The sequence below is a fragment of the Kwoniella newhampshirensis genome, chromosome 12 (genome assembly GCF_039105145.1).
Source record: "Kwoniella newhampshirensis strain CBS 13917 chromosome 12, whole genome shotgun sequence".
In the NCBI taxonomy this organism is placed as follows: Eukaryota; Fungi; Basidiomycota; class Tremellomycetes; order Tremellales; family Cryptococcaceae; genus Kwoniella; species Kwoniella newhampshirensis.
Genome location: NC_089965.1, coordinates 1065897 through 1083238, shown reverse-complemented (window position 1 = coordinate 1083238; position 17342 = coordinate 1065897). Strand labels below are relative to the sequence as shown.

General features: G+C 51.6%; 5 protein-coding genes across 5 annotated transcripts; 2 read left to right on the top strand and 3 right to left on the bottom strand.

Annotated features, from left to right (window-relative positions):
* Nucleotides 1–11: 11 nt before the first annotated feature.
* On the top strand, nt 12–1925 carry IAR55_005970 (uncharacterized protein; the record flags this gene model as incomplete). The annotated part of the gene is made up of 5 exons (XM_066949057.1): nt 12–342; nt 463–840; nt 912–1451; nt 1506–1595; nt 1666–1925. 5 exons carry the CDS (start codon nt 12–14, stop codon nt 1923–1925), a joined length of 1599 nt encoding a protein of 532 aa, XP_066800830.1.
* Nucleotides 1926–2181: 256 nt separating this feature from the next.
* IAR55_005969 (haloacid dehalogenase, type II) lies at nt 2182–3128 on the bottom strand (the record flags this gene model as incomplete). Its single annotated transcript, XM_066949056.1, has 4 exons — nt 2182–2351; nt 2427–2951; nt 3031–3051; nt 3113–3128. The coding sequence occupies 4 exons, from the start codon at nt 3126–3128 to the stop codon at nt 2182–2184; spliced, it is 732 nt and encodes a 243-aa protein (XP_066800829.1).
* Nucleotides 3129–4114: 986 nt separating this feature from the next.
* On the top strand, nt 4115–6108 carry IAR55_005968 (uncharacterized protein; the record flags this gene model as incomplete). Its single annotated transcript, XM_066949055.1, has 6 exons — nt 4115–4328; nt 4397–4444; nt 4513–4641; nt 4716–4854; nt 5021–5672; nt 5815–6108. The coding sequence occupies 6 exons, from the start codon at nt 4115–4117 to the stop codon at nt 6106–6108; spliced, it is 1476 nt and encodes a 491-aa protein (XP_066800828.1).
* A 419-nt stretch (nt 6109–6527) lies between these two features.
* IAR55_005967 (uncharacterized protein) lies at nt 6528–12392 on the bottom strand (the record flags this gene model as incomplete). Its single annotated transcript, XM_066949054.1, has 20 exons — nt 6528–6605; nt 6667–6748; nt 6831–7136; nt 7203–7248; nt 7303–7488; nt 7551–7653; nt 7711–7839; nt 7907–8589; nt 8661–8973; nt 9039–9337; nt 9407–9889; nt 9948–10066; nt 10125–10180; nt 10234–10316; nt 10384–10544; nt 10612–11142; nt 11201–11362; nt 11423–11525; nt 11589–11825; nt 11918–12392. The coding sequence occupies 20 exons, from the start codon at nt 12390–12392 to the stop codon at nt 6528–6530; spliced, it is 4635 nt and encodes a 1544-aa protein (XP_066800827.1).
* Nucleotides 12393–13750: 1358 nt separating this feature from the next.
* Nucleotides 13751–16992, bottom strand: IAR55_005966 (uncharacterized protein; the record flags this gene model as incomplete). The annotated part of the gene is made up of 11 exons (XM_066949053.1): nt 13751–13777; nt 13836–14159; nt 14228–14538; nt 14598–14684; nt 14741–14780; nt 14837–15120; nt 15210–15752; nt 15812–16082; nt 16141–16214; nt 16272–16479; nt 16600–16992. The coding sequence occupies 11 exons, from the start codon at nt 16990–16992 to the stop codon at nt 13751–13753; spliced, it is 2562 nt and encodes an 853-aa protein (XP_066800826.1).
* Nucleotides 16993–17342: the final 350 nt, after the last annotated feature.

Below are 17342 nucleotides of genomic sequence, written 5' to 3'. Positions count from 1 at the left end.
AACCATTCATCATGAACCGACTTTTCTCCAGAAGAGCGTTGATGACAGTAGCAGCTGCTGTCCCCATCGTCTCGGCCACCGCTGCGACGCAACAAGAACGATTGCTCCCCGTCCCCGATCGTACCGAATCGTTCTGGCTCTCTGAACGAGATCAGGTCTTGCAAAATGCCAGGACGACGGAGGATCTGCCCAAAAACGCAGATGTGGTCATTGTTGGGAGCGGATTGACGGGGGCTATGACGAGCTATCATCTTTATAATGAGGCGGAGAAGAAGGGGAAGAAGATCAGGGTGGTCATGATTGAAGCGGATGAGTTCTGTGGTGGTGCGACTGCACGTAATGGTGAGTGGATCAGTCGAATCCCAAGGTCAAGTTAGGCCCGTCTCTCGTCACTTCAAATCGACTGAATTCCCGCGAGGCTCACATACTGACGATGACTTGATCACTGTCTGCAATGCATAGGCGGACATTGCAAACCCATGACAATATTCGGATATCGTGCCGACGCTGCCAAACATGGACCGGAAATCGCGAATCATCTACTCACATTCGAAGCGGCCGCATTGGGTCAATACGCCGAGATCGTCCGAAAGGAAGATATAGACTGCGATATGCATGTCACTCGCGCTTTCGATATCTGTTTCAAGGAGGAAGATGGGATCAATGGGAAGAAAGACTATGAAGCGAGAAAAGCTGCTTGGGGGGATGACGTTCGGAAGCAAGATTTGAGAGTGGTGGATGATCCGAAGGTCCTGGAGGAGATCACGGGCATTCGCGGAGGGTATTGGGGAGCGAGCTATCCTGCTGGTCATCTTTGGCCCTATAAGCTTGCATCTGCTTGTGAGTGGGGTCTCTTGCATGTTGTCTTGTTTGTTGTAGGGTTAGATGACTGACAGTCCCGGCTCGACCAGTAACTCACATCGGTCTACGTAAAGGATTGAACCTGCAAACCCACACACCAGCTCTATCTTTGGGACAGTCAACTTCTCAACCTGGAGAATGGGAGATCACCACCTCAAGAGGAACGATCTCAACCCCATCTGTCATCGTCGCCACCAACGCTTACACCTCTGGCTTCTTACCCGAATTCAAACCCCTCATCTTCCCCGTTCGAGGTACCGTCTCATCCATCACACCCGCCCCATCCCATTCGTACGGCTCTCTACCCGGTCCTATCAAGTACACGTACGGCTTGCGACATGGACCTGGTGAGGTGGATTACATGATCCCTCGTCAAGGGAGAGGGAGAATACCAGGAGACGGGGACAGGAGCATCATCCTTGGAGGAGCGAAGGGGTGTTTTTTGAAAGATGTCGATATTTGGTACAACAACAAGAACGACAATGAGCAGATGCCAGGAGCGAAGGAGTACTTTGAGGGGTATATGAAGAAGTACTTTGTCAGTTGGAATGGCAATGAGCGAGGCAATGTGGACAGAGTCTGGTCTGGAGGTGAGCTCCAATATGTGTTGCAATGTTTGCAGGTGCTGACACGGACACATGCAGTACTGGGCTACTCTAGCGATCTGCTGCCATACGTCGGCGAGGTACCTGATAAGCCCGGAGTCTTCATCTGCGCTGGTTTCACAGGTCACGGTGAGTCGCTGTTGTATGACTTCTCGAGGCCTGACAGTACACTCTTGCTGACTCCGTCCCTCCCGCTCAGGTATGCCTCGAATACCAGGCTGTACGGCTGCTCTCTCCACGCTTGCTGTCTCTCGTCTTGTGGACGGCACTATCTCGCCTCAAGCGCAGACGGCTTTCGACAGCGCTTTACCCGAACCGTATCATATGACCAGGGAGAGATTCGAGTCAAGGGTCAACCTCATCAAACAGGCCATGGGACAGGGGGACAAGACACAGGTCGACATCGCACAGGCGGACGAGGCGGTGTTGGCGGCGAGAACGGCCAAGGCCAAGTTGTAGAACATAGCATGCATGGTTCATACTCCACTCTCCATCACAATGAGCTGAGCTGTGGCTTCTAGAGATGCTGAATCTTCCCAGCGCTCGATTCTGCTTGAGTGCATGTTTGCAATGGGATCACTCAGCAAACATGGTGTAAGATGATCGATAACCAGCGAAAAGGCTTGTAGCCGTACCTGGAGGGTCACCGTACATCTGACCACGTCCAAGTCTTTACCAGACCATGCATGCGTAAGATGTACATGTGAAGAGTATACTACTTCTTGCCCCACTTCTCCACGATACCCTTACCCAATGAGACGAGATCGGGGGCGACGAAATCTGACTTGCCGAAGATGACCTCGCATTCGTCGTACTCGTATGTGGTAGTGTAGGCCGTGAGGAAGCCCGCAGATTTCGCGGCGGCACAGTCCCAAGCATGGGATGCTGGGAGGAAAGCGATCGAGTGTCAGCGAGTTGGGTGCGATGGTGACTTGGACGAGGGAAAGGATTTGGACTCACCTGCGAAGACTGAGACTTCTCCTGGTTTATCTGAACCCGCTTTCTCCCTTGCGAGCTTGTACACTTCCGGTTCAGGTTTGCCCGCATTGACCATGTCCGCCGAGAGGATGTGGTCCAAAGGCATGGGGACGTTTGCGGCGTCGAAGTAACCTTTTACTCGATCGACATTCGCATCGGAACAACACCAAACTTCGAACCCTCCGTCTCTGAGCGTCTGCATCATCTCCGCCAATCCTGGTCGAGGCTTCAATTTCTTGAACTCGCTCATGATATATTCGACATCTTCCTTGGCGTAGAACCCCTCGAGTTCGGATTCGGGTACGCCGGCCTGGAAGAGGACTCGGGTGAAGGTGTTGGAGAGGATCGAGTAGAAGGGTTTGTACTGCTTGATCTGGGATAGGTACGAGTAGTCTCGTTCGGTGGAACAGACCCAGGAGTAGAAGAGGAGCTTGGAGGTGATACCGTACTGGGCGAGTTTGTCGCCGAGACGGGCTTGAAGTGCCTCGGCACCGTTATCATAGGAGACTACGTACCACGTGCGAGTCCCATCAGTGACAGTGACGGGCCGAGAGGAAGAGAAGAGGAGAAGATCTTGTGGACGTACAACATGTTCCGACGACGTCGACTGAGACGCGAGATGATCAGCAAGGCTTTGGGGCGGTCTGGTGTGTCACCCGCTGACTCACAGACAACAGAAGGCATTTTGGAGCGATAGGGCTTGGGTTCGGAAGAGAGTAGGCAAAAGACAATTCAGTGGACTCGGTGGAGAGACAGCAAGTTTGAGCGAGTGATGTACGATGCTGTTATGAGGAATCAGAGTCAATCAAGCGTTTCCAACTTCTCACCACTTTTCGGTCCGACTGTTGTTTAACGATCTGTGGGGTAACTTGACGCAACCGACCTCAACCTTTCCAGTCGGTCAAATGCGTCGGTCGTCGGTCCAACGGGATCCATTCCTCTGACTTTCGGTCCCTCTGCTCAACTGATCTCGCTCGCTCTACCCGAATGTTAAGCGGCGATAATCAAGGTGCGAGTCAACGACTGACCAATGAGGACGCTGGGCGGCTATCACTCTTATCTATCGTCAATCGTCACAGCGATCGGACCCGTGCCAGAGGTCCGAATGCCGAGAGCCGGCGATTAAGCGGGTGGAATTGAGGATGTCTGTGTCTGAACCTACGATAACAGGCGGGAGAGGGGGGGGCCTTTTCGAATCAGGACTTGACCAGATCTGGAAACGTTGATTTAGTTTGAGGCAGGTCTACGCCCCACATGTCAAGCCCAAGCGACGCTTATCATCACCCGACGACAACGAATGGGATCTCGGCGGCTTGGCGGGTCTCGAGTCCAGCCGTTACGTTACCTCAGTTTAGTCGATCAGAAGATCTCTTCCCCGATGCCCCCAGCCGATGGAAATGACCACAGGTACGAGCATCTGTTCGTCGGGTGAGTGGGACAGCTTGCGATGAACGAGACATGGTAAGTTATATTCCGGTCGTTATCTTTCATGACGCCAGTATCTATGCATGCCGAGAGGTAACTTATCACCAAAGCTCTTCTGGCCCTCATTCTGATATAAGAGGACTGTGAACACGGCGTGTCCATTCTAAGAGCCTCTTCCCTATATTTTCACTCCTTGCCAATCACCCCTCCCCAGCCCGCATCTTCCAGTCAATCAACAATCGATCATGACAGATCGAAGAGATTCCATCTCCGACTCCAAGTCGGTCGACCATGCCCATGTCATGCACATGCCCACCCTCGAAGGTGCCGACGCCGAAGTCCAGGTGGTGCCTACTCCTCCTGAACCCGAGACCAAGTGGAAGGCGATCTACAGAAGTTCGCTCTTCCAGATCTGTGTGGTCTCAGCTCTCGCATTCTGTGGACCCGCCATGGCTGACGGTGAGTCGTGTCGAGGCTACTGTGAAAACAGAGATCGGGGGACTGACGGGACACCGATCGCATCTTAGCCATCAGTGGTCTCGGTGGTGGTGGTCAAGCGACACCTTACACAGTTAGTGAGTAGACCTTGAAAATCACAGTATACCCAATACTCTATGATGGAGTCTGACAAAAAGATTTGCAGACGCAGCAACATGTGCCTCGTATTGTGCTGTCGCTGTCATCTCCCTCCTCGGTGGTCCCCTTGCATCCCGGATGGGTATCAAGGGTATGCTCATCGCCGGAGCTTCGACTTTTGCCATCAACGGTTCTGGTGGGTGGCTTCTCTTGGTCACTGAGGAACGACATTGGCTGACCTGATTTGGACCTCTGTGATCTAATCTCCAGCCTACTACGTGAACAGTCGATATGGTGTCCAATGGTATCTCATCTTCGGTCGATTCCTCTATGGCGCAGGTTTCGGTTTCTGGTATGTGGCAGAGGCGGCCATCATCCTGAGTTATCCCGAAGAAGGTCGACGAGGAAAGTGAGTGGCCTCGTCTTCATCGGACTCCACATCCTGCAACGAGTCACAATAAGCCCCGCCCTTGGCCGTGTATGAGACTCGATCTATTGCGACGATCATCTTGCTCGAGCCCGAAATTCAGGAGATTCAGTGAGCTTTGCTGATGCGAACGCTTTGACTTCGGCAGATATCTCGCCATCTGGGTTGGATCTCGAAATCTCGGTCAGTTGGTCGGTGGATCGATCTCTCTCGCCCGAAACGCCAAACGAGCCGCTGCCGGCGCCATTGCCACCTCGACCTACCTGATCTTCGTCGCCATCGAAGCCGTCGGATTCCCCGTCTCCTTCCTCATCTCCCCTCCGCACAAGGTCCGACGCTCCGACGGTGTGCCCATCGTGCTTGCCGCGAAACAGCCATGGAAGATCGAGTTCCTCAATCTCGCCAGGGCGATCGTCGCTCCTCGGATGTTGCTTCTCATGCCGATCGGGTTTTATTCTTATTTCTACGGTGGTGTTCTCTCCACGTATCTCACCAACCATTTCTCGGTGAGGGCAAGAGCGCTCTCGAGTTTCATCGTGCCCTCAGGCATCATCGTCTTCACCGCCCTCTACGGAAGGTTCATCCTCGACAACAAGAGATGGACACAGAGACGAAGAGCGCAGATCGGGTTCGTCGTCTTCATGGTCCCTTCGTTGGCGTCGTTCGGCTGGTTGTGCGCCAATCAGGCCAAATTCATGCACACCAAGACTAGCACAAAGTACGATTGGAACGCCAGCGGATGGGCAAACGCCTACATCCCGTTCTACATCATGCAGGTCTGCGGTTATCTCTGTCAAACTGTGAGTGTGTGGTCGAGCGTCGTCGACGATCATACATGCTTTCATCGTCATCACCATTCGTCCTTATCATCATAATCATTGACGGCGCAGAGACAAAGCAGTCAAAATCAGTGCTGACTCTCCATGTTTCTGTTCCCCACAGTTCATCTACTGGCTCATCTCATGCTTCACAACAGACGTGGCCGGCAACGCCCGCAACGGTGGCATCTTCCGATGCGTCGAAGCGGTCGGTCAGGCAGTCTCGTACGGAATCAACTCGAACATCAAGACAGGGTTCGTGCCCCTCGGTATCAACTTTGGATTGGCGATCGCTTGTATCCCGACCACATGGGCGTTGATTCAGCGAGTGCCGATCTACAGGGAGGATTCGTTGCAGCGACCCCAGGCGTTCGTACAGGGAGACGAAGAGGGAAGTATGGGGCTGGAGAAGAGGTGATTTCGGCTTTATTTTGTAGACATTTATAGAATCTTAGACAGGTGTGACGGGTCGAATTGATAGGTCTTGTATGGATGTTGGACGTTGCGATCTTCGATAGATTTCTTCGCTTTGCTTTGCTGTTAGACTGAACTCGTGGTTAGACGACGTTATGCAAACGCGCGACCGCGGCGGAACGTAGACACATGGATTTCATCAACACAAGCGAAAATACTCAAGTCAAGCAGCTATGCTGCACGACAAGAAGTCGACCCGCCTGAGGAAGACCGATATCACTGTCAACCAATATAGGTCGCATTCTATCAATCTATCCGCACGCCTTCTATCAAGCTACTCTGGAAAATATCCTGTCGGACCCAATGACGGAAATTCAGGATCGTTTCGAATCCTTTTTCTGCATCCTACCACCATCGCCTCGCTCACTTCTCGGTAAACTCAACAGCAGGCACATCCCCTTCTTCAGGTTCGCTGGCATGTTCTTTGCCAGTGTTCTTTGGCTGCATCGGGGAAGGGTAATCAGTCATGAGGTCTGAAAGATATTCAGTGACTTCAACTCACCACTCTCGCAACCCAGTAGATGAGGACGGCCGCAACGCAATTGAACACAATATAAGCCCACATAATCCCGAAATCTCTCCAGCTGTCCAAGACCGACACCTCTCGTCAGCAGACGTCTCCTCTGGTGGCCACAGTAACAATCAAGGTGATGCTATTCTACTCACACAGACTTGTAGAAGATCTCGAACTGAGCCAGAAACACATTGGTGCTACTGACAGCGCAGAACTCACAGGCGGACGTCGCGTCCCCATTGACGAGATATCCACCACTCGAATTGATGTAGTTCTGCAGATAGGCGCTGCAAGTCTGACCAATTGGCGGGTTGAAGTGCAGTAATTCGGCGGCGGAACAAACGACATCGGTGTTGGCTACTGCGGCCGAAAGCATCCCCTCGACCAGGTATGTGAAGGGGGAGACTCGGTTCATAAACACCCAGAAGCCGGGGAGTGCGTTTCGAGGGACAAGAACACTGAGGGGGGGGAAAGTCAACCAAAGACTCATCAGACAGGTAGGGGTTGGAGGTCAAGATACTTACCCGCAGAAGATTAGACACAAGGAGAAGAGCAAGTTGGCAATGTTACCTATAAGACTTGTCAGCACACCTCCCAAATCACTCGAAACTAGATCAAACGCACCAGCAGTCTCAGCAGTCTCGATACCGGACACTATCATGATGGCGAAGGTCGAAGTGAACAATAAGAAGGTCTCAATGTACAGGAACATCAGGGCACCGCGGAGGTGGACAGTGTTTGTCGGGATAGCGTTTCGATAGTATCCGATCGGGTAGTACCATGTGAAATACATGACGGCACCCATGAGGACTAGGTTCGAGGTCAGCCCAATGTATTGTACGTCGCCAATCGAAGACGCAAAGGTCACTCACTAGCCCATGGAATCTCCGCCATGATGTTGCTGAGAATGAAGACCTTCCAGGAGTATGTCTTGGAGGGTCGTTCCCTCACCTCGTACAGACTTCGTTGTGTGACCTACGACACCGCTGAAGTAAGCGCCTTTGGCCACCCCCTGGACTGCAGCACACTCACAAAGTTGGGCATGATTTGCTGGACAATCTGACCGAAGATAGTGAACATCATAAAGACAGAGAAGAGCTGGTTCTGCAATCCCTGTTGCGAGGTGTCGGCCTTGAAGAACGAGAAACCGATGAAAATACCCTACATGGACGTCAAGCCCATCAGCCTGTCTGATAGTATCGATGAGACATCACAGAAGCACACTCACAGTGGCGAGACAAAGAGCAAACTTAGACCAAATGTAAGACGGGGTTCTCCAGTGTTGTTGCAAAACTCGACTAAGCACCGCGACGAATTGAATGGGGAGGGGGGCCGCGAACTCGGCAAAAGCAGCTTTGTCCAACTTCCTGTCCGCCTTTGATTTCCCGACGTCGCCGCTTGCCTCGGGAGTACCGTTGGCGGCCGCTTCGCCTTTACCACCCTTTGTCTCCTTGATTCTGGCAAGTTCCTTTCGGACCTCTGCACGTTCGGGACTCTTCAACCAGGCTTGGTGCCAGTCGACATTGGTGTGGCTCCCAGGAGCTGCACCGATGGCGGTCAACATCCATTCAGCGGGATTTTCCCCCGGCGGACATTTCGGAGCACCATTCTTCTCAAAGTATTCAATGAGGATTCTTGAGTTCTTCCCGACTTCACCGTAGTATACAGTTTTACCCCCTCGAGCGAGGAAGAGAAGTCTGTCGAATTGCTCAAAGAGCATCGCCGAGGGTTGATGGATCGTACAGAGAATGGCCTGACCGTGTTCAGTAAGCTTTCGAAGGAGTTGCAGGATGTTCCAAGAGGTCTGCGAGTCGAGACCGGATGTCGGCTCATCGAGGAAAAGGAGAAGGGCAGGCTTCGCGACGAGTTCGACACCGATAGTAAGACGCTTTCGCTGTTCAACATTGAGACCTGGTGGTGACATGAGTGTTAGCTCTGTCTTTCGCCCTCCGCAAAAGGAGTAGACTGGGCATTACACTTACCAGTACCAGGAACACCGACGACAGCGTCGGCGTAACCATCCATCTCAAGCAATTTCAAGACTTCTTCGACATATTGCATCTTCTCTTGCAGAGGGACATGTTTCGGCTGTCGCAAGCGGGCACTGAATCGTAAAGCCTCTCGCACCGTGGTGGTCTCGAGGTGCAAGTCCTGTTGTTGGACGTATCCGGTTTTACGTTGGAAACTGACGTCTCGCTGAGCACCGTCGACAAGCATTTCACCAGTGACCACACCCATAGTGACACGGGTGGCTAGGACATCGAGCAATGTAGTCTTTCCCGCACCAGAGACACCCTATCCGGTGTACATGTCAGCAATTTGTGATATTGAAGTTCAAAGAAGCCAAGTATAGTACTCACCATGAGCGCGGTCAACGTACCGGGTTTGACCCAACCGTCCACATGATCCAAAATCCTTCTTGGTTCACCTTTGATCTTGATATCGTAGACCACATCTTTCCACGAAAAGATGGCAGTCTGCCGCTGGATGATCCCGTCTGCTCGATCTTTCCCAGATCCAGAAACCTGACGACTGACATTCCCACCAGCGGTCTTTTGAGACTCGTCGTCGGCAGTAGTGTGAGTAAGGAGCGACTTGGGGATTCGACCTCGTGGGAACACAAGGATTTCACCCTTGGACTTCTTTGCGCTGATCAGTTCTGCAGGCAGATTGATGCCGTCAGCATACACCACTTCAGCATGCGAACAGTCAAAAACGCTTCACCCACCGGTAGCAAGAAGGTAGATGGCGGACAAGAACAAGAAAAACCCAATGATGATACCCAAGTTCCTCCATTTGTGAGCGTGATAATACCTGTAGGCTGTGTTGATATAGTCGTCACCGTTTACGTACGGAAGACCAGCCACAGAGCCAACGGTCGAGCACACTCGTTCCGTGGGAGAAGCATTTGCATAGCTTGGTCCGACGGGAACAAAGGCCGTACAGTCGTAGTCACGACCGTGGAATTCGTTGACCATGAGCGACTCGAATCCGTACGCGATGGGATCAAGGTAGTTCATCCATCGCGCCCAACCGTGCATGTATGTCACGGGAATGGCGAAACCGGTATAGATGACAAGCGCCAGAATCAACAAGGCAGCCGGAGCAAGAGCTTGCGTGAGCGACCTCGAGAGCGAAGCGATGGATCGGAAGAACATAGACATGGTCATCGTCAACGAGAAACTGATCAACATGAAGAAGAAGAAAGCGCCTGAAGGAAGGTCAATACTGGCCGCTTGACTGTGATATCATATGTCACTCTCACTCACCTGGTGTTCGCTTCAAATTCGTCATGAAGTATAGGGTAAGGTTGAAACAGATACAGTTCAAAACTTTGTAGGGAATGTCGGTAAGAGCAGATGCAACCGCTTCAGCCGAAGGGTGGTAGCTGCATGGGGGTATGAGTTCCAGCTTCATCTATTTATCTATTGTTCGACATTACTTACAAGGCGTATTGAGCATGCTTTTCGACGATACCACGTTGTGCGTATAGAATCAAAATCTGGACGTTCGTGATGAGCGACACTTGTGAATAACCTCAATTTCTCGACTCACTTCGAGGGCTGAACTGAAAGCACTCATGAGGATGGCGAAGAACAGGAGAGCACCACGAGAGTAGAAACTAGACGTGTCAACGGCTGTGGTAGATATGACTTGTCAATAATCGAGGTTCCAGTGGCTTTATTTCGTGATCGGAGCACTCACACAGATTGTAGAACACCGAACCGATGATAAGAGCCATGATGAAGTTACCAAAAAGCTGAGTGAGGGTCAAGCTTGGGTCTGCCCGAAGACGCATGAAGCCTCTTCGTAGACAAAGCTCGACTTGACCAGCGTAAGAAAGAGTGTAAGGGGATTTGGAACGACTACGCATTGATACGGAGTCAGCAAACGTCTTTGGGTGACAATGACGAGGAAATCGGAATGACTTACAGTCGCTTGGATTGCTGAGCTCGCCTAGAAGCCAAGAACTCCTCATATCTCTCGCCGTGAACGGGATGTTTCTGCTCAAAGGCAGTGATTTCTTGCTGCAACGCGGCGTACTCTGGACTTGCTTTCCAGGCAGCCGCGAATTCCTGAGGCGTGGTAGGCACTCTACCCACAAAACCTTCCTGCGCTTGTCGCTCGGAGGGACTGGTGAGAGACGTTAAGAAGTCGGGTGTAGTCTGTTGCTCAGGACAGTGGAAGCCCATGTTGACGAAAAATTGTTTCGCCTCGGTAGTCCTACCGAAGAAGATTTGTTCCCCTTCGTAGAGGACCGAGACCTTGTCAAAGACATCATAAGCCGACTGAGGGGCTTGATAAATGGCCACGACCGACGAGATGTCCATGTAATCGGCGTTGAGTCGCAAGTTCCTACAGAACTCGATGGCGTTGGCAGAGTCGAGACCACGTGTGGAGTTGTCCCAACACTGAAGTGGTGCACCGGCGAGAGACGCTTCGGCGATAGTCACACGCTTACGTCTACGGCGCACAAAGCGGTGTCAGCTTGTTCCACAAACGCTAGACGACATTGACTCACTCTCCACCTGAGACACCTCGGATGAAGTCGTTACCAACGACGGTGTTGATGGTGTGAGAGATACCGAAGACGGACATGACGACGTCCCGCATCTGGTTAGCGTATTGGCGCTTCGTGATGCCGCCAGGCAGGTGGTTGGGGGCTCGTGCTTCTGCAGCGAATCTAGCGAAGACATGTATAAGCATCGGGGAGAGCATGATATGAGCCAAGTGCAGGACTCACGTGAGGGTTTGACCAACAGTGAGGTTCGGGAAATGAACGTCGACTTCAGCAGTGTAAATGGCCTCCCCTCTGAATTGCCCGTACATCTGCTTTGGGGTGATACCTATCAGAAGCAATGATTAGTCCGCAAATCGCTGGGAGCTGATCAAGGTAAAGGTAGATTTACCTCGGTAGTTGAGATCCGATCCTTCATCGAGAAAGATACCGTTCATCTCTCCGGCGACAGTCTTCAGCATCGTGGTACATCCACTTCCGGGGGGACCCAAGACGACCAACATTTCACCGGCTTCGAGGACACCGTCCATACTATTGAGGATCTGGACCTTGCGTTTGCGGTTTCCGATGAGGTCTCGGAGCGAACCTAACGCGGCGAGCGGAAGGTTACCGACGGTCTTTTGATAGTCTGATCGAGATTAAGATATTAGCATTGTGCCAATACTCTTTGGTCAAAAGAAAGATGGGTGGCATGATCTATGGTAACGAGTCTCGACTCACCCGCATCTGAACCGAAACCATGGACGCCCATATTCCTGAATGAAATGCCTGACTTTCTCTGAGGTCCCGCCTCCTTTGCGGCTCGCATCAAGAGTCTCGTCCATTTCTTGGCGTCAAACTTGTCTGAGAACGGATCGAGTTCCGATCCTTGTTCATAACTGAAGAGTTGCTCCGAAGAAGGCAGATCGCCATCTTCGTCGACTGCCACGCCGGATTTGCGATCACGGGTGATCGTCCTTCTGATCCCCAGGGGAAGTTGACCTCCCCCGGCATTGGCGGATTGGGACTGTTGTCGGGTCAGTTGACGGGCGAGATGACCCAGTTCTTGGTGTCGTTGTTGGTCTGTCTGGATCGGCAGATCATCGTTAGGATGGATGTCGGTGTAATGGGTTCGAGATGCGATGCGTTCGAGTCCTGCACCAGAATGATGAACGGTTCGATCGTGACTTGGCATTCCTACACCTGTGAACGACATGGTGAGGAAGTGTCAGAGGGTGTGATGGACTCTTTGCTGTGAATGATTGGCTCTGCTTGACCTGCTGTTCGTGGTGGTTGAGGAGCTGCTATTGCTATCTAAATATGTATGTGTGAACTTGGAGGACGAGAGTCGAGACGAAAGAGACGAGAGGACTGTATGTTTAGCGGGCGAGCAGGATGAGAAGATAGGAATCCAAACAAGGAGAGAGAGAACAAATGATAGGAACACAACATTCCAACCGATTATAAAGAGGAATTGACAACCCCGGCCTGGCCACCACATATCCAGTCCAAGGCCGCAGCTTCCAGTGCGACAGTCTACATCAGTAAGAGTACTCGTGGCAACAATTGCCCGTCGGTCACACGGGCATCTCTATCTCTTCTTGGTTGGTAAGTCTGACGTGTCGGTGTCGGAGTCTATGGCCCAAATGGCCCAAATGGCCCATATCTTGTTGTTGGTCTTGTTGTTGTCGAACAATCACAATCAGATGGTGAGGTGAGAGGGCGCCGTTGCACCGTGGGAGGTGATCAGGCACGGCCGCCGGCTCCAGAGTTTAGAGGTTTAACAAGGTTATTAAATGTCCACGTGCGTAATCAATCTGACATAATCGGAAAGGGTCCCGGAGGCAAACTCGTTGGAACCGGGTACTCGAGTATCGGGATTCAGTACGAGTACAGTACGAGTGGCATCTTGCGATGAGGACGAGTCATCTAGATCATACGATAGATGTCGAACCGGCGGGCATGGAGAGGAGAACAATCGTTGTCTTCTTGTAGTCAACGGGCCCCCGGTTACTGGCTTTCAACCATGACAAGTGTGATGCAATCTCCTCTTGTTTATGGCGGACATTATCATTGCCTCTGATTTGTTCTCAACACGCGTCCGAGTCATGTACTTCGGTTGAGAGGGACAATGTGAGACCCGCCTCCTCTCGCCGTCACCAACGCGTTTCGACACAGATGACTGACCCGAGGGAAGACGACGAAGCCGGACTTTGGGCGTCGTATCGTATGACGTTGGGGGTTTGTCATGATGGCGTCCTTGATTGCGCTTCGTGTGATGAGAGATTCATACCTGATCATATCGGCAAGTGGTGACGCCATGGCGTTGCAATGTTCTGCTTCCGTCCACATCAGATCAGACATGACGGAACCATTGCCCGTGGTCGGTCATGTGAACTGTCAAAGACTGTGGCCGTAGTCGACAGACAAGTAATTCGATACAGACATTCGAGGAGAACTTGCTTCTCTGACCCAACCGGTTCGGCCGACCTTCCATACGCTAGCATCAGAAATCTCCTAGATGCATATCACACGCTATACACAGTATCACATGTCTCTGAGATCATCTCCACGTTATGCTGCTCGACCAGCACTTGGATCCTGCCATGACAAGGTCATTAGTCTCAAGACTGAACACTCCTGTCGGCTCAACTCTTACCTTGTACACTCTCAATGCTTGCAATTCTCCAATCACCCTATCCCCCTTCTCGCCTACATCCATCCTTCCTCGTCCCAGCTCCTCTTGACGATCGTCCAAAGACCCTTCGTAGACCCCTTGACATCCCACATCTTCCCCAGCTTTCCCATCAAATCTAGCCGTCTCAATCTTGAGTCCTTCTTCATTAGCTAGATGCAACAGACAGATGAAACAGAATGACGTGGAGATCTCAGACATCTTCTCTTGAGGATATGCAGTACGAAGATTCTGGATTACGGTGTCGAACGTTTTGACAGGAGCGACCTCGGGTGTCTTCGGTGTATCCTAACATTGAGGGATTGGATCAGCGTACCGTAAGTATACAAGAAAGGAAGATGGGCGAGATCACTCACTATCTCCTCCTCTGAGCTCAGGTCATTCGTGTCCTTGGCTTCAGATGGGACCAGAACCTTGAGTCCACTCCAGATATCGTCCTTTAGCCTCTTCACGTCCACCCTCTTCGCCTTCTTCGCAAAGTTCACATTCTCAGGTCTGCTCTTCCTCAGCTCTTGTCCTTGAGTACCTTGCCACAGATCGTCTGCATCCCCTTGATCCCCCATCACAGTCGCCCCATCAACCGCATCCAGAGCGTCATCAACATATACGTCGTCCGCGTCATCATGGAAGAATTGAGATTCGAAAGGATTAGGTGCAGAATCGATGTCTAACCGGCGGTGATCGTTAGCGAGATGCCAGACATTCAGACAAACAATTGCGACTGACCCAATCCTTCCTCACCGCCATCAACATCCGCCCGATCAGCAGCAGCTTGAGCCCAGAAGTTCTCGTCGATCTCCCCGTCGGGGTTTTCTGCAAGGTAGAGAATCAGCGTAAGAGCCGCACAGGTAGAACAACAGAAAACCCACCAGCCATCCGAGCCGCACTAGCATTGCGCCTCATACGGAGCTAAGTTTCTTTGGTGAGCATTTTGTGCTTTGCACGTGGGCACAGAGGAGACCTACGGAGAACTTGGGTTTAAGGAACAACCTCAACAGCTGTCTGCTGCTGAAATGCATGTCGTCCGGCAGTAGCCATTCTTCCTTCCTCTTCACCGCTGCCCCTTGCTTACCCGACCGTGACGCATTAGCCGTGCGTGTGGTCGGAAGAATGATAGACGATTTGGAAGCTGAAGCAAACAAAGTTTTCGATGATGTCGCGGAAGTTGATGGAGATGAGAAGTCGATTGTGAAGGGCGCTTTGGCTGCTCGAGCGGCTTTGGTAACGCCTGCAGCGGGAGCGGCTGTGTCTGTCATCATCAATCAATTGATTAGCTCACTAGATGCGGTACTTTGCTATTGGCTTGGTCTTTGCAGCAAAAACGGCTGTTCGACTTACCCTTTCTTGTGACCTTGCGCAACTTCCAATGATCCGCTCCGGCCCAAGCCTTCCCAAATCCTTTGTCGAAATAGTCGAACATCCCTTCCTCATCTCCATCTCCAGCTCCAAACGCCATGACCAACTCCCCTTGGCCTGCTTGACGTCTTGGATCGAATGGTCCCAGCGCTTCGCCAGGTCCAGCCATGGCCAATGACCCTCCCAATCTGCCATTTCCGTCGCCATAGACTTCGGTCCCTTCCACATCATCGCCGATCATCGATGCACCGTCATCGAAACCGCCGCCACCTGATGGACCTGCCTCGAAATCCTCGTCGCCGAAGAAATCGTGGGCCTCTCCAGTGTTATGAGGGAAGTCTCCATCACCACCGAACCCGTTATCATCGTCAAAGGCGCGACGTTCCTCATCGTCATTGTACGAGTCCTTTAGACCAAACAGGGCAGAGTAATCGGGTATGGCGTCAGGGTCAGATGAGAAACGGAAGGACGAAAGAGTATCGGAAATATTGAGATCCTTTACTGTGTCAAGAGATGGGACGAAATCTGTAGTATGGGTCTGTATGTCAGCTGTGGGATCGCTCTCATGGGCTCAGGAAACACACCTCTGAGCTTCTCGAGATCAATCATTTCTTCTCCTTCCTGCGCATCCCCTTCTTCTTCGTCCTCGTCATTTGCACCAGCATCTCCAGCATCGAATACAACCCTTCCTTTCCCATCTACACTGAGATGGTTCATTAACAATCCCATCGCGCCTCCTTCATCGAAATCGGCACAAGTCTTCTTGAACAAGGGATCTACGGTGAATTCGAGGTCGAACTTTTTCACTTGGAGTTGCGAGAACGATTTCGCAAGGGTAGCTTCTGAACGAGCGGTCTAAGGTAGGATATCATCAGTAGGTTGCATGTCCTTGTGAAATGAGTCCTGCACGTACCTTTCGAGTAGCTTTGGGCTCGCCACCATCTTCTTCATCACCGTCCGCATCTTCATCTTCAACATTCTCAGCTCCTAGCAATCGAGATCAGCTCACTTCTCTATACACTTATCACTCGGCATTACACTCACCACCTCCTCCAGCTAGACCACTCAGCAGTTTCCCCGTCTCGGTCGCCACACTGTCGACTCGTGATGTCCAAATCTTGATACATCCGTCCAGGGTGCAACTCGCTTTTTGAAAGTTAATAGATTGATCATCTGGTCCGTTCCTGAGTAGTGTGAGATCGGCAAAGTAGTCGATCAACGCGAAGTTCCAAGTGTTGTTGGCGGTGATTTTCTGTTTCCCAGATCATAGATTGAGGCGAATCAGCGTCGCGTCGTTGAGACCTCCTTGGCCTTCCGATTCTTGCTCGTTCAAACACAACAAGGTAACGTCGAAATAAATCAATCCACTTACATTGTCCGTTGCTAACTTCATCCACTCTTCAAAGTTGTTGTTCATGACTTCCATACTGACGACCGGGAGATCAGGTTGCACCGTCGATAATCTTTTTGCCTTCCTCTGACCCATACCCTGTTGTTGATGATGAGCCTGTTGTTGGACCGCCAAAGCGGACACAGTTCTCTTTCCATTCCCAGTGCCTTTCCCGCCATCGCTAACGCCGAGATCTCCAAAATGGGCTGATTTTCTCCGTTTGGCCTTTTCAGCCACGTCGTCGTTCATTGGGATGTTGGGGTTGTTTTGTCGGGAAGGTTGAAGTGGAGAACCGCTGGTTGGTGTTGATGTCGAAGAAGAATGTTTCTGCTTCGATGGTATTCGGTTGACCGGAGATGGTATTGCCGTCGGCATGGTTGCGTCGCCTGGCTGTGGTGGCTGTGATCGTGACCAAGGGAAGCAAGCGTGTATATTGTATGTACGAGTGGATGAGTGGGCGGGAGAGAGGAAAAGAGAAGTGAACTGAGACGGGATGTGTGTTGTTGTCGAGTTTCTGGTTTGTTTTGACGCGTCTCAATCTTTTTTACGTAACGACTCTAACACGTGGCTGATATCGAGTGTGGAGGTGGGACACCGGTCATCCTCCTTTCAACAACTCAAACCCCCTTGTATCTATCTCTCCATTCTTGTCCAGTCATCACAGGTCGAGCTCAATCTCTCGCAGCGTCGGGGGTCATAAAATACATACGGATCTTGTGAGATGG